This window comes from Azolla caroliniana, unplaced genomic scaffold (assembly GCF_043228905.1).
Source record: "Azolla caroliniana isolate FFs.n. ecotype wild unplaced genomic scaffold, voAzoCaro1.0.p SCAF_1, whole genome shotgun sequence".
Classification (NCBI taxonomy): Eukaryota; Viridiplantae; Streptophyta; class Polypodiopsida; order Salviniales; family Salviniaceae; genus Azolla; species Azolla caroliniana.
The window spans coordinates 1,306,049-1,328,384 of NW_028230436.1; the positions used below are offsets into that span (position 1 = coordinate 1,306,049).

General features: G+C 37.2%; 1 protein-coding gene across 1 annotated transcript; it reads right to left on the reverse strand.

The window, feature by feature from the left end:
- Window positions 1-7,062: 7,062 nt before the first annotated feature.
- On the reverse strand, window positions 7,063-15,617 carry LOC147868170 (polygalacturonase QRT3-like). The gene is made up of 4 exons (XM_087331976.1): window positions 15,393-15,617; window positions 13,112-13,351; window positions 12,129-12,615; window positions 7,063-7,830 (listed from the first exon to the last, which is right to left on the reverse strand). Exons 1-4 carry the CDS (start codon window positions 15,573-15,575, stop codon window positions 7,178-7,180), a joined length of 1,563 nt encoding a protein of 520 aa, XP_087188102.1. The 5' UTR covers window positions 15,576-15,617; the 3' UTR covers window positions 7,063-7,177.
- Between the last annotated feature and the right edge of the window lie 6,719 nt (window positions 15,618-22,336).

Consider the following 22,336-nt stretch of genomic DNA (forward strand, 5'->3'; position numbering starts at 1 on the left):
CGACAATAGTGGTTGCAATTGGAGATCTTCAAAGTCATTGTAATTTTTATTACATGTTGTTTACTATTTTGTTTTTAGTCGATTCTTTAAATTTGTTATTATGAATTACTTAATTCTTTTGTATATTTTATACTTTCAGGAATCCCTTATTCAAATATTGGAAACAAAAAGCTGGATTAAGTTTACATATATGGTCCTATGGATTTGGAAAATTGGAACTCTATTATATGGATTGTTGTTCTTAATTGGAAATTTGGAACTCTATTGTATGGAATTTTGGAACTCTATTGTATGGATTTTTGTTATCATTCCAAAAAACATTTATCTTTTTATGTAATATCTTATCATGTTTCACAAATTAACAATTTTCAAAAAATGTGTTGTGAATTTCTGTTATTTTATAGTGTTCTAGTCTTTGATTTGGTACAATTTATTGTTTCGTGTTGCTTGGATTATGTCAAAACCAATTTGGTTTGGTTTGGTTTTGATGTTTGATACACTGGTTTGGTTTTGATTTTTGGTAAACCGGTTCAGTTTGGTTCTACATTTTACATAAACGGTTTGGTTTTAAATGGTTTGGTTTCTCATACCTATTAAACGGTTTGGCTTAAATGGTTTGGCTTAAATAGTTTGGTTTAAATGGCTTCAAATTTTTTAAATGGTTTGGTTTGGTTTTTATTCTGAATAACCGGTTTGGTTTGGTTTGGTTTGGTTTCAAGGTCAAGAAACCGAACCGAACCGAAACCGAACCGCGCCCATTGCTAACGGGAAGACAGATCAAATGCCTGCGGTCGGATGGCGGAAAAGAATACTTTTCCGGTCAATTCAACGGTTATCTACAACAGATGGGAATTTGGCGCGAATTCAGTTGCAGATACACACTGGAGCAAAACGGCGTGGCCGAGAGGAAAAATTGGTCAATTGTTGAAGCGGCACGGGCAATGCTGGAAGAGAAGAGCCAACCCAAGTTCTACTGGGCCGAGGCAGTAAGGACCGCGGTATACATCCAGAATCGCATCGGAGATAAAGTGTCGGCGCACGAGCTATATTTCGGAACGAAGCCGAACTTGTGACACTTCCGAGTTTTCGGTAGCATTGCGTATGTGCATGTTCCGAAGGAGAAAAAGAGGAAGTTGGACGCAAAAGCCGAGAAGTGTATCTTGGTCGGCTATTCGGACGAGCAGAAGGGTTATAAGTGCTATAACCCGCGTACCAAACAAGCTGACATTGTGTTTGATGAGTCTGCATCCTGGTACTTGCCCCCGACTCCGGACCTCACCTCCAATCCGGGTTCTGACGATGAGATCAGTGAGACTGAGATGTCTCCGGATGAGCCTGAAATCGGGACCCACGAAGAGAGTCCGATTTCGTTTCGGTTAAGTGGACCGAATGGACGACTAAGTCGTTTCGACCAGTCCGATGAAGAGCCGGCGAGTAGTGGAGACTCGTTCGTACATTCGCCGTGCAGGAAGCCGAGGAGACGGCTTACGCGGAAAGAGAAAGGGAAGAAAAAGGTGTCGGATTCCGGCACGGATAGAAACGAGTTAGATCGACGCAAGTCCGACTCTGAGGAAAGAGGTGACGGGTCTTCAAGAGCGAAGTCCGCGTCGGCCGAGAAGACCTCGACATCGGCTAAAGACCGATTACACCGATCTACCCGCTAGAAGAACCCAGTTGTGCGGTTCGGATACAACGAGTACATGGCGCATCATTATGCGTACATGACCCGTGTAGCGGAAGTGCGTGAGCCGGAGAGCTACACAGAAGCGGCTAAGAACGCAAACTGGCGCGCCGTAATGGAGGAAGAGATGCACGCATTGGCGGAAAACGAGACCTGGGACTTGGTTGACACACCAAAGGGTGTGACGTCGATCGGATGTAGGTGGGTGTACAAGGTCAAGTACAACACCGACGGCTTGGTCAACCGATACCAGGCTCGGTTAGTGGCAAAAGGCTACGCGCAAAAACACGGCATCGACTACGATGAGACATTTGCGCCAGTCGCGAAGATGACGACCGTCCATGTTTTGCTCGCGGTAGCTGCGGCAAAGGGGTGGCACTTACATCGGATGGATGTAAAGATTGCGTTCCTGCAAGGTGAGCTTGAGGAACAGGTGTACATGGTACAACCCCCCGGATTTCACTCCGAAACGAACACCTCGGCAGTGTGCCGATTGAAGAAGTCCCTTTAGGGATTGAAGCAAGCCCCCCGTGCCTAGAACGCAAAGATCACGCGGCAACTACATTGGATGGGCTTTGCAACGTCAAAATCGGACTCTTCCTTGTTCATCCGGAAAGGTCGACTTGGGCCGGTTAGTATTTTACTATATGTTGATGACTTGGACATCACCGGCGCCGACTTGGGTGAAATCGACCGCGTGAAGCTCCAGCTTGCGGCATCATTCGACATGAAGGATCTGGGGGACCTTCATTACTTCCTCAGGATCGAAGTGGTCCGCACCCCCAAAGGCATATTGATCAGCCAACATCATTACGCATTGAATATGCTCTTCAAATTCGGGATGGCAGACTGTAAGTCCGTCTCGACTCCTCTTGATAGAACCGTCAAGCTTCGCCCCAATTCCGGAAAGGTGTGCGACCCGACGAGGTTCCGACAAATTGTCGGAAGCCTTATTTACTTGACAATCACCCGACCCGATCTCAGTTATCTGGTCGGGGTGATCAGTCAGTTTATGGCGCGACCTACCGAGGAGCACCTTCAGTGTGCGCAACGCGTACTGCGGTACGTAAGCGGCACTAAGGACCGGGGACTACTATTTCGGACCGGTCTAGCCCCGCAGTTGGTTGGCTACACCGATGCTGATTGGGCTGGCAACGCGGCCGATCGCCGATCCACGTCCGGATACGCGTTCTCTCTTGGGAGTGCCGCGATAGCATGGAGTAGCAAGAAACAGCCGACAGTTGCACTGTCGAGCACCGAAGTCGAATATAGAGGAGCGGTTGTCGCGACATGCGAAGCCATATGGTTGAAGCGGCTACTTAAGGACCTGCAGGTGGAGGTGTTCGATCCGACGACGATCTACTGTGACAACCTCAACAGGATCCAACTCACGAAGAACCCCGTCTTCCACCCACGGACCAAGCACATTGAGGTGCACTACCATTTTGTCCGTGAGCGTGTTCTTTCTGGTGAAGTCGAACTTCAGTATGTTCCGACGGATCGGCAGACCGCCGACATCTTCACCAAGCCTCTTGGTCTGGACAAGTTGCGGCAATTCTCGGGTGCGCTTGGGTTGCATCACCTCGACGTGCCGAACTTGAGGGGGAGAGACATCCCAGATGACCACGAAAGGGAGAGGAAAGGAGTGGAAAAGATCGTGGCGCCGAGTCGGATGACGAATTCGATTTCGGATTGGCTGAAGAAGCCAAGGGCAGATCCGCGGAAGAATCCGAAAGCGGATATAAGGGGAGCAGCCGGAAGAAAGAGCCAAAGCCAAGCAAGCATGGGGGAGATGATGTCGTCAAGGGCGAGAAGACCGAAGACGAGTTGGAGACAACCAACTCGGACAAGAGCAAAAACCGATCGGAGGTAGCCGAGTTGGTTCAAGTGTTTGATTCGGATACACTAAATCAACCGAGGGCCAAGCGGAAAAAAAGGCAGCAAGAGAAGCGCCAACACTGCGACAACAAGGGAGCTGTGAAGGGCCGTACCGACCGAAAGGGTCGAAGCGCACGGAGTCGAAAAGGCTGAGGAGCGCGAGCGAGGCGTGGAGCCAGGAGGAACCGGAGCGGTGATCCGGAAGATCCCGAAGAGCCTCAAGTTGAGCTTGAGGAGGAGTGTTGAGAGACAAGCTCAACATCGGCCGGATTGGCTGAGCAAGCCAAGGACCGGATCGGTTGGGACCGATCGGTTAGGCCAAACCGGTGCGTAAAACAGATGCGTAAACCGGTGCGTAGGAAGGCCGTATTGGTGCGTAAACCGGAAGGCCGTTAGAAAGATATTCCTCGTAAGGAATAGTTTTGGGAGTAAGTCGAGGCTCATTTATGAGCAGTCAAGTACTGTCAGTACTTGTGTCAGCCCGATTGTCAAGGCTTGTATAAAAGTGCTCACTGAGCACATCCTATGTACAGATTGAGTATTACCTTTTTGAATTAAGTTCTTGTGTTTACTCTCTCTCTATCTCTCCCGTGCGTACTGTGCAAACCTAAGCTTTCCATTAAACCTGCGTTTTCTGTTGTTCGTTTTTTCTATATTGCTTCCGCACGCCATTCTTTTCAAAAATGTCCACAATTCAAGTATTCATAGATGTTATGAGTATCAACGCAATGTGTGTATGTGCCATATATTTTGCATGACAACCTACGGATCGTGTAATTATCATAATTGTTGTAACCTATAAAATGAATTGTTGCATTCATAAGGATTTTTCTATTATGCTTTTTGTATGGACCTTTTAGGTTATCATGGAGTGTGTGTGCAATATAGAAAATGCATTATGCCCACATGCAAATAAGTTGGCTAGAATTGGATAATACAAGCGAACTTGTATGAGTTACAAAGTCACATTTTGAAGCTTAACATTTATAGCTGCTTGCAAGTGTTCCTCAAGCCATACACTCTACTCCACAAAGAGTGTCGTGCTTGTTTTCAAACATATTGGTCATCTTGATGAGTTCTTTGATTAGGTTTTGGTGGCCATGTGTGAGTTGTTGCTCCCGAACATTGGAGTTCCACTTGGGTGCTCTCTCTTGCATCATCATATTCTGTTGGTGTTTGAGTTACTCACAATAGAGGTTGGTGGTGGAGAAACTAGCTAGTGCATATGTCAAGATCTCATGTGGTTGCTCGTGCTTCCAATGTAGCAATCATCCCCAATGCAAATTGGATTGCCAATGGGGTGACATTGAATAAGGTTAAAAGTACCTTTGTAGGAGTGATGATTTGTAATCGTGGTTACATGTATGTTTCTAGATGGAGTAGTTTGTACTTCTATTCTCTCTAATTACATTGTAATAATGATTGTAATCGTGTTAGCTTGCTCAAGACAAACTCAATGTTCCTTGACATATCATAACATATAGAGATCCAATACCACTTCATTAATGAGACAGTCCCATCGGATTATTGTCGAGTAGATTATCAAGCTCAAATCAATGAATTCAATCATGATTGAGGTCATATAGCAAATGACTTTAGAACTTTTAAAGTAATAAAGTCATGGGGAATGTAGAGCATTGAAGTTGGTATCATTTTTCATAACCATAGGTTCCTTTTTGTTGGAAGTCAACTATATGAGTGGTGATCACGTGTTTAATCTATGGAATGCAACATCATATGTCAATGATGTCATAAGATTTTTAGAGTGCATGCAAATTCAATAATGGTCATTTTGTCAAAAATATCAAAAATGGTCACCAATGAAAGGCATTTGATTAGTTCCATTTTTGCATGTGCCTATTTTTTATGTTTTCTTATATATCTATGTTTATATATTGCATAAGTGTAGAATAAATCTCCATCATTTTAAAAGGATATGGACCTTTATGCTCATTTTTAGGGAAGATGGAGATCACATAATTTGGATGTATATTGTTCCCGTCATTTTGGGAAACAATGTCTGCTAACTTTGTCTATGGACATTCTGTTGTTACAAATTTAGGATGCTATAGGTTACATTGCATGCTCAATTTCAGTTTGGGAGGAGTAGATGATAAAAACCTTGGAGATATGGTGTACAAATATGACATGTAGTTCTTGTATATACACATCAAATCAGCTATTAGGAATGGCATTGGAACGTTGTTGTTGTTACACAAGTTGCAAGATGGATTATGAAAGAGAGACATCATACAAAGTTTGAAAAGCAGAAATCTAGGAACAACAACAACAAATTGCTTGAAGTTTAGCTAAAAACATTACTAGTTTCTGGCATTCAAGTGAAGCACTTCTTAGAGATGTTGTTAGAATGATAATGTTTCAATGTCAGTTTTATCAAGCAGTAATTCGGAAAAAACAACCATTATAAGGTATCCTCAATGTTGTGGCATTTCTCAAAATTTGTGCTCAAAGGAAGGATCTTTGTGAAGGTTATAGAATACATGCATATATTGTGAGAAAAGGGTTGCTTGAAAAAAACCCGTATCTAGCGACCGATTTGATCAACATGTATGCTAAATGTGGTGCTCTTTTGAAAGCACAAAAAGTGCTTGAAAAGTTGACAACCCGAAATGTTATATCGTGGAATGCGTTAATTTCATGTTATGCACAAGAAGGCCGAGTTTATGAAGATTTAAAAGCTTCGAAACGATACAAAACGACGACATCTCTCCTCATACCATCAACTTTATTTGCATTTTCAAAGCAACATAGCAAGAGATGTAGAAATGGGCATAAAAATTCATTTAAAGATTGTTTCTAAGTGCTTTCCATTAAAAGATATCGCACTTGGAAATGCACTAGTGGATATGTATGCCAAATGTGGTTTGATTATTAAAGCGCAAGATGTACTTGAACAGCTTCCAGTCTGAGATGTAGTTTCTTGGAATATTATGATCAACGGATGTGTGCAAAATGAACAAAATAACAGAGTATTGAGAATCTACGAACGAATGCGAAGTCAAGGTCTTGTTCTAGATTCATGATGAGGTCATGAAAAGGAAATTGTTGGAGAATAAGGTTTTCTTGCCACTACTTTGGTTCATATGTATGTTACCTATGGTATGCTTGAGAAAGAAGAAAAGTATTGGAATACCTTCATCTTCGATATGTGTTTGCTTGATCGGCCCTTATTGTTGGCTATGCTCTACAAATCGGTTATGATGAGAGTACAAGGGAATCGGTTGGTATATTTGTTTATCCAACACAACTTTTGTATTTCTTATGATTTCATAATACCAAGGTGTATCTTTTTAGGGGGAAAAAAAACTCCATCATTTTACTAAGATATTTTTTACATGAAATAATGGAAGTGTGAAAATATTCTTGCCTTGTGACTATGAATATATAAACAAATGCGAAAACACATTTACAGAGGCAATCTTTACAAAATTCACAATTAATGAAAAAACACAAGTAATTAATGAAAAAAATAATGTGTGGATAAAGGGGCATACCAATATGTCTAAGCACATAGTACAATGTCATGTGGAAAGAGAAATTTCATTTAGTTGATTTTTGAAGTTCCAACTTAATGTTGTTCAATAATTTTACAATGAACTATGTATATAGATTTGGGATGCTCTCATTATCATCATAAGAGCTTTGGTCGACATAGATTGAGATTGTTGCTTGCACAGGTGTGTCACTAGTTACCATGATGTTATTTTGAGTGACTAATTCAAGGGCATGGTGGGGATAGGACTTCATACCAAATGGGGTATTGTCATTATGGTTAGTGGTACTAGGTGAAGCAAAGAAAGAATAGTGAACATGAGCAAAAGAGTTAGGAAAGAGAAGTGTTTGCGATAGATCAAATGTCCAGTTAGTACCAAATCCTATTGTGGAAGCTCGTGCTCGAGTAGAACGAAGTGCCATACCTATCACTGAATTGTCAGCAATAGATGTTTGTTTGACTTGAGAAAAATTTCCAATGACTTGAACTATTGGAACCCCATGACCATTCCCAGAGAACATGTTATGGGCAATTGAAAGGCCAAATACAACAGGTTGTGACGAAGAAGGTGGAGCTTTCAATAGAACATATGCATCACCTAAGAAGAAGCTATTAGTGATAGTGATTTGTTTACTCTCTTCGAGAGTGATTCCGGTGTAATCCATGTAGCAACCAAGCATTCTAGTTTGGTCAGCTCCTTGTCTAACAATGATGCCAACACCACCCCATCGTGTTGCTTTATTATAGAAATGTACACCTATTAATATTATACAAGAAAATATGACAGCATGGTTAGTTTTTTTTTTAAGGAAGATACACCTTAGTATATTACTTGAAAAGTCTACATAAGAAAAACAGAAGGAGACATTTCATCTTACTTCTTTTTGTAAGATACAAAACCTAGTACATCTGATGATATAGATGATGTCATATATGAAGACATGGTTAGTTAACTTGTATGGAATGCTTTTCTAGATATTTTAAACATACATGAGTCAATGATCATAATGGACATGATGAATACATAATCTATCATTAGTAAATTCATTTTGGATAAAAGTCTTAAGCTTAATGAAGAACTGCTTGAGGAACCATCGTGATTGTCTATATGTCCTTTTTTCAATGAGGCATTTTGTATTGTGAATTCCAAAAAGGATTCCAAGCTCGATAAGTGAGGTAGTGTAAAGAATATAAATCAAACTTTACTGTATAAAAAAAGCTCCAAAAGTTAGGGAATTGAAAACATAACTTTATTATATTGTGTCAAACTTTTGTTTTGGAGGCTAGTTTAGAGTTTTATGATTTGGAGGCTACTACCCTTACACTCTCATAGGGAATGTCAAATAGTTGCAGGTTCATAGGCTACGATCCTTACACTCTCATAGAGAACGTCAATTAGTTTAAGCAACATGTTGGTGTTAGTGTGCACATGTGTTGAATTTGCCATTCTTGCATCAACATGACAGTCATTGTTCATTTACGATGTCAATATGCATCATGTAACAATAGCATGAATAAGGTGTTAGATATTTGGGATGCCACAACTCCATAATAGAGTCCTCATCCGGATTTCCGATTGATTCCCGAGGGCACTTTAGTTAGATATTTGGGATGCCAAGTAGGTTTGAATATTTCTTCAAAAATTCAGATTACTTCTTTCCTATTGAAAATTAGGAAAAAACTATTGTTTTTGAGTAAAGCTAAACTATCATTTGCAGGTACAATGATAGTAGTTAATCAAGTTTTATTGTCTAGCCTCTGGTATATTATGTCATGTTAGAGTTTTTCCAGATAATGTATGGTACTATTACAAAGATTGATCCATAATTATTTGTGGTCTGGTAATGATGGAAGCCACGCCAAGGCAAAGGTCTCTTCGTCCACAATTGTTAAGCCATTGGATCAGGAAGGATTAGGGATTGATGATCCATTACATCAATCCAAAGCTTTGATTGCAAAATTGGCGATTCGGGGATTGTTGCCAAGATCAGAACCTTGGAAACAATTGTTGTTTTATGAATTGCAAAAGTTTTGTCCCAAAACTGGTGGCGATTGGAGGCCTAGTTTTAGATGGGCTTTTATGGAGCATAATAAGTTGGCTATTGCAACAAACTGGGAAGACATATTTGCTCAATATGTTGTTAATGCATGGAAAGTTGTTTCTCTTAATTTAGTTAAGAGATTGCCAAAAACAGAATCTGAATTCTGTAGACAACCCCTGATTTAGAATTCATGGTTGACTGACCAAAGAGGACAAATGTTGGGAAGACATACTAGATGTGCATGGGCAGAATTAGATCATGGCCCAGCACAGTCTATATGTGCATGGACAACATTTCTATCTAAACCTATAGATCAACAAATGTTACTGATTAGTAATATAAGGGTGGGAAGATAATGTATTATGCAATACAAAATGCCCTTTTTAATATTTAGATGCAAACTGGATCTACTGCACAAAAGTGGATGGGTTTATTTACTCCATTGGATGTTTTAATTGGAGTTAAAGCCTATATTGGGGAACAAGAGTGTATGATTTTTGATGTACAAGATGATGGTAGGTTATCTTAGAGCTAAGGAACATAATTTGTTTAGGTTTTGTTTGCATAAAGAAGTGACGATGATTGCAAATGATGGATCAAATTGGGTCTTAGACCTGGATCCTCAAAAGGTGAATTCTTTTTTGAGGATTTGGATTATGGAAAGGAGACCAATATCTAGATTAACTTGGGATCCTAGAGAACTATATTGGAAAGTGTGGGTGCAAGATCATATAAAATATGTGCCTTTCTTTCAATATTTTGTGAAGATTGGTAGGAAAATATTAGGTGCTAGATCTTGGAAAGAGCTAACTGCAAATGTTTTTTGGAAACAAAATGGACTTTCTCCACAACATCTCAAACAATTTTGGAAATGGCTATGGGGTATAAAAATGAGTAGGAAAATTGTTTGTTTTCGGTGGTTGTTGGTTCATAAAGCTATACTAGTTAATGGGTGACGAAAAGGAAATGTAGACAAGATGTGTCATTTCTATACGGATTTAGTAGAGACTGCTAAACATTGTTTATGGAGTTGTGGTTTTGCTATGGACATATGGAAACGAATAATAAAATTATTAACTCAAGTATATCCTAGAGCACTGTATGCATGGCGTGTAGTATTACGGGCGGTGGTACATGATAAACCTATGGTATATGAATAGGAGGAGGTTGCACATGGTATTGTGATGAGATATGGTTTGATGGAAAAAAATTTATCCCTTTGAATCCACAAATGCAAACAGATAAACCTCAAATATGGCAATTGGTAAGTAGTATTACAAATTGGTATATTTGGAAGGCTCGATGTTTGAAGGTATTTCAAAATATGATTGGAAGACCGTCCCAAATAATTTCGGGAATTTGGATAGAGATTGTGCATAATCTCAAAGGATTGTTGGATAGTATAAAAGGTAATACTCACCAAGCGGAGTTTAAGCGTTTGGAGTTTCATGCCGTTTGGGACATAGGTATATTTTATAGACGGCTTGTTTATAAGGAGCGGTTTTACTCAGCACCAAAGTATTTATTTAAGCTGATGGTTAGAATTTAGAAAAATACAAGGGATTTGTGGTATATCTTGTATTTATAGCCTTATGGCGTTTTCTAATACTAATGTAGTATCTTTTTATCAAAAAAAGAAAAAGAAAAAGGATGAATAAGTTGTTACAATAAATTAGATCCATACTACAATTAGGATTGCAACCTCAAGCCCTTACAAGTGATAAATTGGACCATCGAGAGAGCATAAATCAAGTACGATTCTACCATATCATGCATTCTGCTAATACTCTATTATTTTTGTCCCAAGGTGTATACCAACCTATGAGGGACTAGAGCCTCAAGATACCCATAACAAGAGAAATGTGCCTTAGGATAAAGGAAATGTCCCATAGATTGCCATTAGTGTGAAATTCTCACTAAAATATCGTAAATGTTTCATCTTTATTTAATGATTTTTTTTATTGTTTAGGATAAATAGCCATGTAATAACCTCAAACCATAAATACATTGGCCACTAAAATAGAATAGAAAAAAAAGGTATAGGTTTTATGTCATCATGATAATGGAACTTCATACATCCCATCCCCACCAATGGAAAAGGCAACATGACCACACTAAATTGAGACGGCACATTAGCATAAGATATGCTTAGCACACCTAGATTTTGTGTATCATTGTTGATGAGGAATCATAGGAGCATGGTTCACCATTGAAGAATGTGCCATGTCAATGTACATAGTACACCCTAAACAAAGGTGATACATATGTTGTACTACTATTCTTGGTCAGTGTGAAGGAGATGGAGCTACACTATGCAACATATAGGCCATATCATCAAATATATTTGGCGAATGGAGCTCACATGCTCCATTTAGCCAAGAGGTATATTCAAGATGTGTGCATGTAGCATGTCCATTATCTTATAGAGATATTATTGTAGAGCATGTTTGTAGGTGTATGCTATGGAAATGTTGTACATATATAAGCTAATAGAATAAGATAAATGTTTCGATTGAGGTACAAAACATTCACTACAATGTCTTCTTTTAAAATTGGACATGTGATGGGTTATGTCAAAGTTTTTCTCAAACTGCTTTACATTAGTACGTGTGAGTTAGTGTATGGTTGCATCTCAACAATGCATAATTTCATAATTCTGGAATTGCGGGACAAAAAAGGAATAGGTAACAACCAATGTTCCAAATGTATTGATCACAACTCTACCAACAAGTTTTGTTGACTTGGGTTTCATTAGAGTTCAAGTATCAATAACACTTCAATGGGTTTGTCTATCCAATGAATATAGAGAAGACTTGGCTAAGCCAAAAGAATACACATTATGTGTCGAGAAACAATTGTACACAACAATTTCATTTACAAGTGTTGATGAAGTTGTCATGAAAACAACATAATAATATATATCTATATATTTGATAAAACGTGATGTGAAATGTCTTCAATGTTATCAAATTAAAGGAATATACACATAAGTTAATAATGTGAGCAGTAGTACCTGTTATGATGTTGGCTTGGCCAGCAATTTCAACACCAATAGCAGCTGAGAAGATGACAACATCAGTGACGGCATTATCATTACCTGCAAGGAGGATGGCAGTGCCGGAGAAAGAGGATTCCAAGGGGTCAGCGCCAATTGTGATATGTTGACCCAAAAATGAGTGATGGATGAGTGTCTCATGGCCACCTTGAACGTTGATACCCACACTTGACTTGGCAAAATGCATGAAGTAGCAATTGCTAATGGTCGTGCGTAGTGCATTCAACAACAAGATACCACCTGCACTATAATTTCCATCCAACAATAAGTCCTTGAAGTGTATGTTCTCAAATGCTGCAGGTGTTTGCCATGCTTGTACACCTCCTCCTGTGTTGTCCTTCTTCTTTCTTTCTTCCCACTCTTCCCTCAACTCTGTTGTTGCCACCTCAACTAAATACCCATCTAATGGAAATGTCCCTGATGCCCTTATAGTTCCTCCATGCACCTATATTATTCATGCACAAGGAAATCAACTTCTAGCATTTTTTACATTGACAACATTATGTGCTTCAACCTTGCTAGTGTGTTTAAAGCTTTTTACCTCAATATTGTGTGCAACATTAGAAGCATTTTAAAAAAAGAAGGAATAATGTTTTAACATCATAAACCTCTTAGATCATGCAACATTATACTTTTGTCTTTGTATCCTAGGAAAGGTATTGGCCACCCCTTCCTCCTACCTCTTCCTCCTATGCATATACATAGATACATTGCACACTCATTGTAAGATTATAGATGTAGTTATGTCCCAAAGTGAGTTGCGGGGCAAAGGTATTCGATGTTTCTCGATGTACATCTTCAAAGCTCATAAAATAAAACAATGGTTTAAAATATGTTGAATGTCCTTTTACCCATTGATATTATTATGATGCATTCATCCACATCAAAGATGCAACATGTCTTGCCTACAAATCTTGAGCATTAAAATTATGTTGACTTACCACGACATTTCCTCCCCCAGAATCTGGGAAAGTTAGAGGTTTGCTAATAACATATTGACCCCCTCCTAAGTGAATCTCAACTCCACCAAGGTCTACTATGCCAGGCATGAGGACATGAGTTGATGCAACATCAAATGCTTGATTGATTGTTTGTTGAAGTGCAATTGTGCTATCAGATCCACCAGTTGGATCAGCCCCATTATCTGTAGGGAAGAAAATCCTTGGGTTGTTTGCCAATATCTACCATATAAGCACAATTTGCTATATTAGTAAGGTGTTGATCAAAACATTTTCATCTACATATTAGCACAATTTTTAGAAATTTATTATAATAAAATATAACTACTCTTTTTTATCAAATTTGTGAATTAAATAAATTAAATAAATCATGAACAATGTTTCTTGTTAGCATAACACATAGTAATATCAATTATTGAAGGGTCATTTCATTGAAATATGGGCTTATTTTCTTCTTTATAGAAATGGTATCACTTACGAATGTATCAATTCATGTGGTTTAGGGTTTATTCAATATGATGTGTATAATTCAAACTTCTATTAACTAGTTATAACATTTAATTGATTAGTCTAAATTTTGAGTTTCATATACATACTATCAACCGGAGGTTGGAGCATTAATATGTGCAAGTTGCAACTTAACATCTAGCCTAACATATCACCGAACTATCAAAAACCTAAACCATGAACAAAGGTGGAAAATCAAGCTTAACTCATTTGATTCTCAATTGTATTATAATCACTTAAATTTTCAATGGACCTATTTTTTCATGTTACCTATTTGGCCAATGCAAATGTTGGACATGATTTCCTAAACGGAATTAAATTGCAAATCAACTGTTTATTACATTGTGGTTTTCTAATGGTGTGCTTTCAGTTTCTTTATATTGTTTCACTAATATTTCATTGGATTCTGAATAACGTGGTAGGTAGTGTCTTCAATGAGCATTGACCGAAACTTTTTACATTGGACCGAAATTCAAATGAAGATATGAACCACGATAATTGTATTGTCGTGAAAGAGAACAAAGGGAAGAAAAAAAGGTACATTATACCCTCATGAGTCCTATTTGATTTGTATCAAAACTTCATGGTTAAAAAATGCAACATTGAGATACACACTTTGCTAGGAAAATTAAAGGAAAAGGAAAAGGAAAAGGAAAAGGAAAGTGGAAATATATCATTTTCACTAAGAAAAACAACTAGAGCACGCCGCGTATATGGTGATCCCCTTTGTGTATGACACCACTCCTCAAGTTTGCCAATAAATAAAACCAGCCTAAATTTCAAAATATATTGTTTTTATCGTTACAAAATTGGTCTTAAGTAGACTAATAAAGCAAAACTTTCAAAATAAATTGAAATCTTGTGTCAATACAAAAAATGTTAGCTAAATAAGGTCATACATGTAATTCCTAAGTCAATGAAAAAAGTTAAAAGCACAATAGAATCATGGGTGGGTATATGTCCACATTCAATCAACATTATTCACATGAAATCTAAAAGTATTTTACCATTCAAAGTGAGACTAACATAGGTAAAAGTATTCACATTTACACCACAAAATTATGAAGCTACGAGGAGATACAAGCATGTCGCGATATGATTTTCTTTGTTCCTTACTAACTATGATTTGACTACCCATTGTGTTGGTATTAGAATGATTCCATCAAATGAAAAAAGCCAACCTTTCATTGAAGAGATTAGACCCAAGTTAAATAAAAAGAAACTTCAAAATATATTGAATTTCTTTAATAATATTATGTCTGAGTTGTTGTAAATGTAGGTGCCTAATTTGAAGTTCAATGCTCACCCTCTACTTAAACATCACTATGGATTAACTTGGAGTAACTTGGCCTAGAAGTGTCTGGAAAACTTTGAAGTAGATAATGGTGTTACAACATTTTTCGGAAATGGATATTAAATGTTTCATCCCTAAATACTTACACGATTTATGTTCTTCCAAAATTCTAAGGTATCGAAGACACACATTTGATCATCTTATGTCAATTTCCTAGTGGCATTGAACATTTTACATCTACTAACCACTGAAACAAAGTATATTTATGGGATGAGAGGGAGTTTTTGTGCCCAAACATTCTGACTATTGCAGAGGGGCCACATGTGTGTACTAGCCTAACTAGATTAAATGAATATTGAGTGTGCATGTGTGTACATGCCATGCGAGATTAGGACAGTGACTAATTATCTTAACATAAACATATTTTTGTAATAGATAAGATTGAGGGACAAATATGCATACCTGAGAGCTCTTGGACTGGGTGTGATGCCATTGGGAAGACACGAGGAGTTGAGCATTTTGTATGTTGAGATGTCCATGATGTTTGTTAAGCCAAATACTAGCACAACTAGAATATTCCACCACCACAACCGGCAAAAACAACAATAGCAATGACACAATTCTTGTCATCACTCTTCTTCCCATTTCTCTACTTCTTGATTAATAAGGTTGAGAATAAACGTATCCTTCAATTAATGTGCACCTTGCTTATGTAACCCAAAAAACATAAGAAATCAATCATTAATTAATTATAAATTGATCTAAGTTGGATTACCAATTTAGACCAATAAAGATGAATTAATTAATATTAAACTATGATTAGGGAATTAATTGAATTTGAAACATGGTTAGGGAGCTCCTTATGATTTAAATGCATGATTATAGGGAGTTAATTGGTCTAATAACGTGATTGGAGAAGGTTAACTAGGGAAGAAAGAGTAAGTAAAAGAAAATACCATGGAATTGGAAGAGCAAAAAGAAAGAAGATGAGTCTTTTTGTGTTTTTATGTCATTTTTTTAACCCAAAACAAAGATGGTTATGTTTGGGGACACCTCTCCTCTTTATTTTAAGAGGAAAGGGGGTGGGGAGGTTAAAAAAGAAAAGAAAAGAAAAGAAAGTAAAGTTTTAAAAAAAATTGTCATGCAAAGGGAATGAATCTAACACTTCCAAACTTACTCTCTCTTCGGTGCATATCACAAATCCATCTACTTAGCATGTGGAGGAGGAATGCATAACCAAAACAATAATAGTGACCTAAAACCTACAATACATGCATGATTTTCTCAAATGGACATGTGTATCTAGGGAGAGAAAAAGAGACATACGAAGAGAGGCGGGGTGTGTATGTTGTTCACACGCATGTGTACACCAAGCAACCAATGGGACCATAGTCTCCTCGAGAGTATCATGAGGTTTGACCCACTCATATGTCATGTATGTTGAGAGAGGGACATGTGTCTATATGTTCACATGAACATGCACAAAAGAGAGATATACGTTTCTATTATCTTCTTTACAAGTCAAGCATAACTTGTAATACCAAATTGAAACATTTTGCGTTGAGCTTATAATTGTATTCTCTCTCTCAAACATACAATCATATTAGTTGCATACAAAAAAACAATATAATGACACTACAACTAATTTAGTGTTGTTGTTACATAAGTAACGGGACACATTGAAGCATCAATAAGTAAGAATACTCATACATTAGAGAATTGTTTTCTTGCTCCAATCAACAAATTTGCCACCTCAATCCTCCCTTCAACTTTCATGGATGTGCTCAAACCCCATGCCTACTGTCAAAGCCTGGAAAACATTGAACATATCCCAATTATGTCACAACCTCTAGTAGCTAAAAAACAAAAAAAAGTCATGGATACTCACGGAATGTGTGCATTGGCATATTTCCACCTCAGACTAGAAGTTGTATCCAAAAATAAGTGAAGTCCTTGCGATTGTTTCTTAAAGGCCACTTGACGTTGCCATAGAACATCAATCGATCCCTGCAAATCATCATATTGACCATGTATTGTGTGGACAAATAACATCCAAAATTCAATAAGCATGGTGCGGAGATGTATGCGAGCATTGTTAAAAACAACATCACATCTCGCTTTCCATATTATCCAAAGATGCATAACTTGTAGTTATTGCTCCACTTGTTTCATATATGTCATCATCTGTTTGATCAGATTCTTATACTAGCCTTTGTATCACAATAGAAGTGAGATGAAATGTCTCCTTTTGTTTTCTCCATGTACAGTTCTCAAGTAATATACTAATGTGCATCTTTCTTTTAAAAAAGAAATGTGTGCATTGACATATATGGGATAATCAATGAGCTAGATCTTATACTTGTGTTGAAACTTCAGTGCATTTTTTCCAAAAACATTGAACTTTAAATGCAAATTCACATACTCCCTAAAGGATTCTAGGTTGGAGCATATACAATGTACTCTCCTTGATATGAGCAAAAAGCCAAGACAACGAAGAGGACAAAGGGGGAAGCATGCTTGGATAAGAAGTCATTGGATGATTCTCTATTGTTAAAGATGATGAGCATGAATACTACATGTAGCATAAACTAATGACGCCTGATGATGTCCCCACTTTTATAGTTGAATGAGGCATTCCTCATCATGATTCTATGTTTATGCTTATTTAGATAGAAGCCAATGTTTTGTCGATAAAGAAGATGCTATTTCTTACTTCAAAGACAAGGTAGAGGTCATTATCTTTGGTGACATGAATACTCACACAAGAATTTGGCTACAAAATACACAAAAATCGTTTGTGTCACGTAGATCAAGGATTCAAGAGGATATAAACATGGATTGTTGCTCTTCTATGGATGAGAAGGATCACACTCAATATGGAAAGCTACTTCTACAAATGTGCAAGAACATCGTAATGCTTGGTGTATCAATATGGAATAATATCAACAGTTTTACGTGTGGAAAACATGAAGGTAATAGTATGATTGCTTGTATGATATTCTCATAAGGTATCTCCATGCATAAAATTTTCACTTGGACAAAACTCCAAAACGGGATCATAGGACTTTATATACTGATCTAAATGTATGGAAGGAATTGAGCATATGAAGTTAAACCATAGAAAAAGAAATATATTTCAGCATAGACTTTAGAAGAGCATATATGTATGCCAAGTTTCAAATGAAGGATATATGATAATGAAGGATAGGCTATATAAGGCAAAGTTTCAAATGGTGTTGTTGAACAAAGTTATTTTCAATATTTTATCTATTGGAGCATTTGGAGATGATCTCCTTGACATTGTGTTCTTTTTGCCTCTTGATTCTTCAACATGTCCCATTACCCATGTCACAGTAACACTAAAGTAGTTGTAGTATAAGAGAGTAGTGTTCGCAGAGAGAGAGAGAGAGAGAGAGAGGTGAGATGAAATGTCTCCTTCTATTTTCTATACGTACATTTCTCAAGTAATATACTAAGGCGTATCTTTCTTAGAGAGAGAGAGAGAGAGAGAGTTAGGAAGTTGAAGAAATTAGACGTTTGGAATATATTTTTGTTTGTGCCATTGGAAAAAGTCTTCTTAGTTGGGTGTCCTTGGGTTATATTTGTCTGCTTCCAATACTTGCCCATTTAGCAAGCACCTCAAAGTTACTTTTTGAAGTCTTCTTGCATACAATTGGTATAAGTTTATAACTTAGTGTTTTCATGAAAAAAGAGAGGCAATGACTTGTTGTTTGATAAGTTCTCATAATATATCGACTTGAGAACCATGAGGTAATTGGTACAATGCCCAAAACGTAATCAACGGATGTCTAATATGGTGGTCTATGATAAGTATAACTTTCCTTTCACTGTCATGGAATCCATTCTTGATTACAAATTTGCCGTCCATCACGTGTTATCGAATGATCAAGAATGTTGTACAATTTTTATTTTTATTTTCCAAAAAAAGATACTACATTAGTATTAATGTTGTACAATATTGTTTCATCGACAATAGAAATTGTAGTTCTATGAAAAGTAGAATGCTCAAGGAGCATTACAATGCAAGTAGGGAAGCATGATATTTATCAAATCTCTGTTTGTTAAATTGAGGTATTTGCATGGCTTGCCTAGTATATCACAACTTGTAACATCTATAAGATTGAGGGTTACAAATTGCATATTTATGAAAGGTGGGGACATAGAACTAGGAATTCTCATGTAATTTGGCATGCATATACATCATAGAGACAAATTATATATGTTAGAAACAAGGAGAAACTACTGAAAGCTTTCTCATGAGTGGAGATTGTAGGCATCAGTATGGTCCATCAAAAGTTTATAGCATGTAGGTTGAATCTACAAACAAACTACTATGTTCCCTCGAATCTTTACAATTATAGGATTATGAAGAGAGGGAAGGAAAAGACGTCGTATGTGTTCATTTCGAGAGGATGTGTTAGGATTTGTTACATACATATGAATGATTAGGAATTTAAGTACATTCAAGCAATAATGTTGTTAGGTTGATACCCATATTGTAGAAGTCCACATATTCTAAGTCATTTGACCTAAAAGGCATCGATGTCACAATAATTAAGGAGACGCGATGAAATTGAAGTTCTCATTTGAAATGAATAAAGTATTAAAAAACTTCATATAGTTTATGATTCTTCTATTGAAATATTGTAGTCATGACATTAAAATTTAAACCATTACAACATTTAAAAAAGGTCGTCATTCTAAACAAAGCTACTTTGCCTCCAAAAGAATATAATTTAGTTCCCCAAGTACAAATATTGTGTATTAAAGATAAGAGATGGTAGAGGGATAGGTAAGGAGGGAATGATGTTCTATTTACATGATGGTAACAACACTTTTGATCATAACCTAAACGAATGAACTTGTTATAATATTAACATAGATTAGAAAAACAATTGTATAATGCACTTATTCGAAATTCATTACTAAAATAGTCAAATGGAATATAAAAGAATGTAGAAGGTGTGTGACTTCCTTTTACTTTACCTACCTACTCGAGGACCCTGACTTTACCATGCTTCTTCCAACCATGTGAAATAAATTTCCTTAAAACGTCAATCAACTACTCTGACTAACGTTGAGAGAAACGTCCAAATATTCAAAACATTGTGTGTCATCATTTGGGGTTACATATTCAAGCAAGAAGTTGATGTGATTTAACGAGTACATATTTTAAAAGAGAAGTCTCAACTTTATTTTACTAAGCGCTAAAATCCAATAGCATATTATTGCATGTTATCAATATTCTAAATTTTTTCCTTTAAAATAATGGAATTCCTAATGACTACCAGTCTACCCTTCCCAAATTCTATTAGGTGTTCTATATTTACTCGTACATGTGTCTTAGCATGATACTACATTTTTCATCTCTATAAGAAACTATCTTCCATGATTTCACCTAGCTTATACCTTAACCACATTCAGTTTACAAATTTCTCCAAGTATTTGCTCAAAACAACATCTTGCCTTAGAAAACTTGCTTATCACAAGAACAATGAACAGAGACTAGGAGAGAAAAAGTAGGAACAAGTTGGCCAAGGATAAGGATGAGAGACAAAAGAGTAGGAGGGCTGATACATATGCAATAAGCAAACATGAAAAAGAATTTAGGAAGATTATGTAAAAAAGTTGTTTACGTGAATTTATTATATAAACATAAAATATTTCCATGCAATAATGTATTGAGAGATAAATTTGCCAAGTGAAACACATAAATACACATCTAGGTTATGGTGCATATGAGATACTATGCTACGTATGTATATCTGGCAATATCGATCCCATGAACTGCATTGTATGCTAGATGTGATTATACAAAGCAAGAACAAGCCATTCGATCACGATGGATATTTAAAGCATAAAAGTAGACGACACATTATGTGTCAAAGCGCAATGTGAATGTTTCACCTTTATATGAGATCACATTAAGACTTCAATACATGGATTACTAACAACTCATGGTGAGTCTTGGCATCCTATGCATAAAACAATGTTTGTCTATCCTTACTCAACAAACATATGTTTGAACAACTTATTAATTCTCTATCACCAACTTGAGCAAACTCCACCCTTGGAGCTTGGGGATGGAGATGAGTATGAACTCGATGAGAAAACAACTTTGGTAGTCTTGTGGAAGTGCTACCCATTGTCAAACTCCACAATTATTAGAATTCAAGGAGGAAGGATAAGGGTGGTGCAACGAAGTCATATGGAAATTCCTTATATGTCAAAGGTAGTGTAAGAGGTATGGGTGCTGCTATGCACCACCACAATGTGCTTTATTTGGACTATTAGATATTCTAAGGTGTTTGATAATACTATTGTGCATCTAGTGGGAAGTATATGGAACGTCTAGATGTAGATGGTGCATACCTTGAAAGGGTGGTATGATGAAATTCAAGGTGAGATAGATGTTGCAATGTTGCAACTCTTCAAATTTATCGCCTATTAGAAGAAGGGCCCTTTTCTCGCACTACAAATGCAAGACCCATGTGGTGATTAGTGAAAGTCTAAAGGCTCATGCAAAGCAACATTTTTTTTTTCCAAAACAAAATACCCTTCCATTAGTTTTAAAGAAGTCATAATAGCTCCAATATACAAAATTTTTCCCCCAACCCATCTTGTGTATGACAACCGTTGAGGAAACAAATCTATGTACTCCAAAGCAGAGGAAAACAATCAACTAATTTGCAAGCTATTCCATAGACACATTTTTAGCTATTAAACAGACAACAACAAAAGTAGTTGCATTCGGAGATAAGCCCTTGCAACTCATCGATTGGAACCATTACAATGCTTTTTCAGCATGCTATACGCACCAATCCAATTCCAATCAATCTACCTTTATCCAAATAAAAAACGAATGCTACCACAAGCTTTCAAGGTAGATAACAATGTATTACATGCCTCTACATTTCGGTTCTGAAGACGAAGCAACCATTTATTCGGTCTATGTTATCTCTAATTAGAGACACAAAAATGTTTTTATAATGAGTGCGAATCCCTGAGGTTCGATCCTACCTAGTACGATATTAGATTGTTTGAACACAACACTTATCATATTTGTCAAGTGATCTAAGGCAATAGATCATTGTAACATAGCACTACCACAAAACTGTCAAGATGCGTATGACAACAGTTCAAGTTTCCCCAAACATGCCACCTCCATGATCTAGGTGCCAGAATAGGGGTTAACATGCTACCAGAGACCGACATGTGTGTAGTAAAAATGAGGAAGGCGCCATAACCAAAGCTGGGAAGTGCCTAGAATGGGCGAGCCATACTCTTCTCACAAAATTGTGGTTCTCATAACTTGCCCACATCTATGTAACATATCCTCCCTCCCACTCTACATACATACATACATACATACATACATACATACA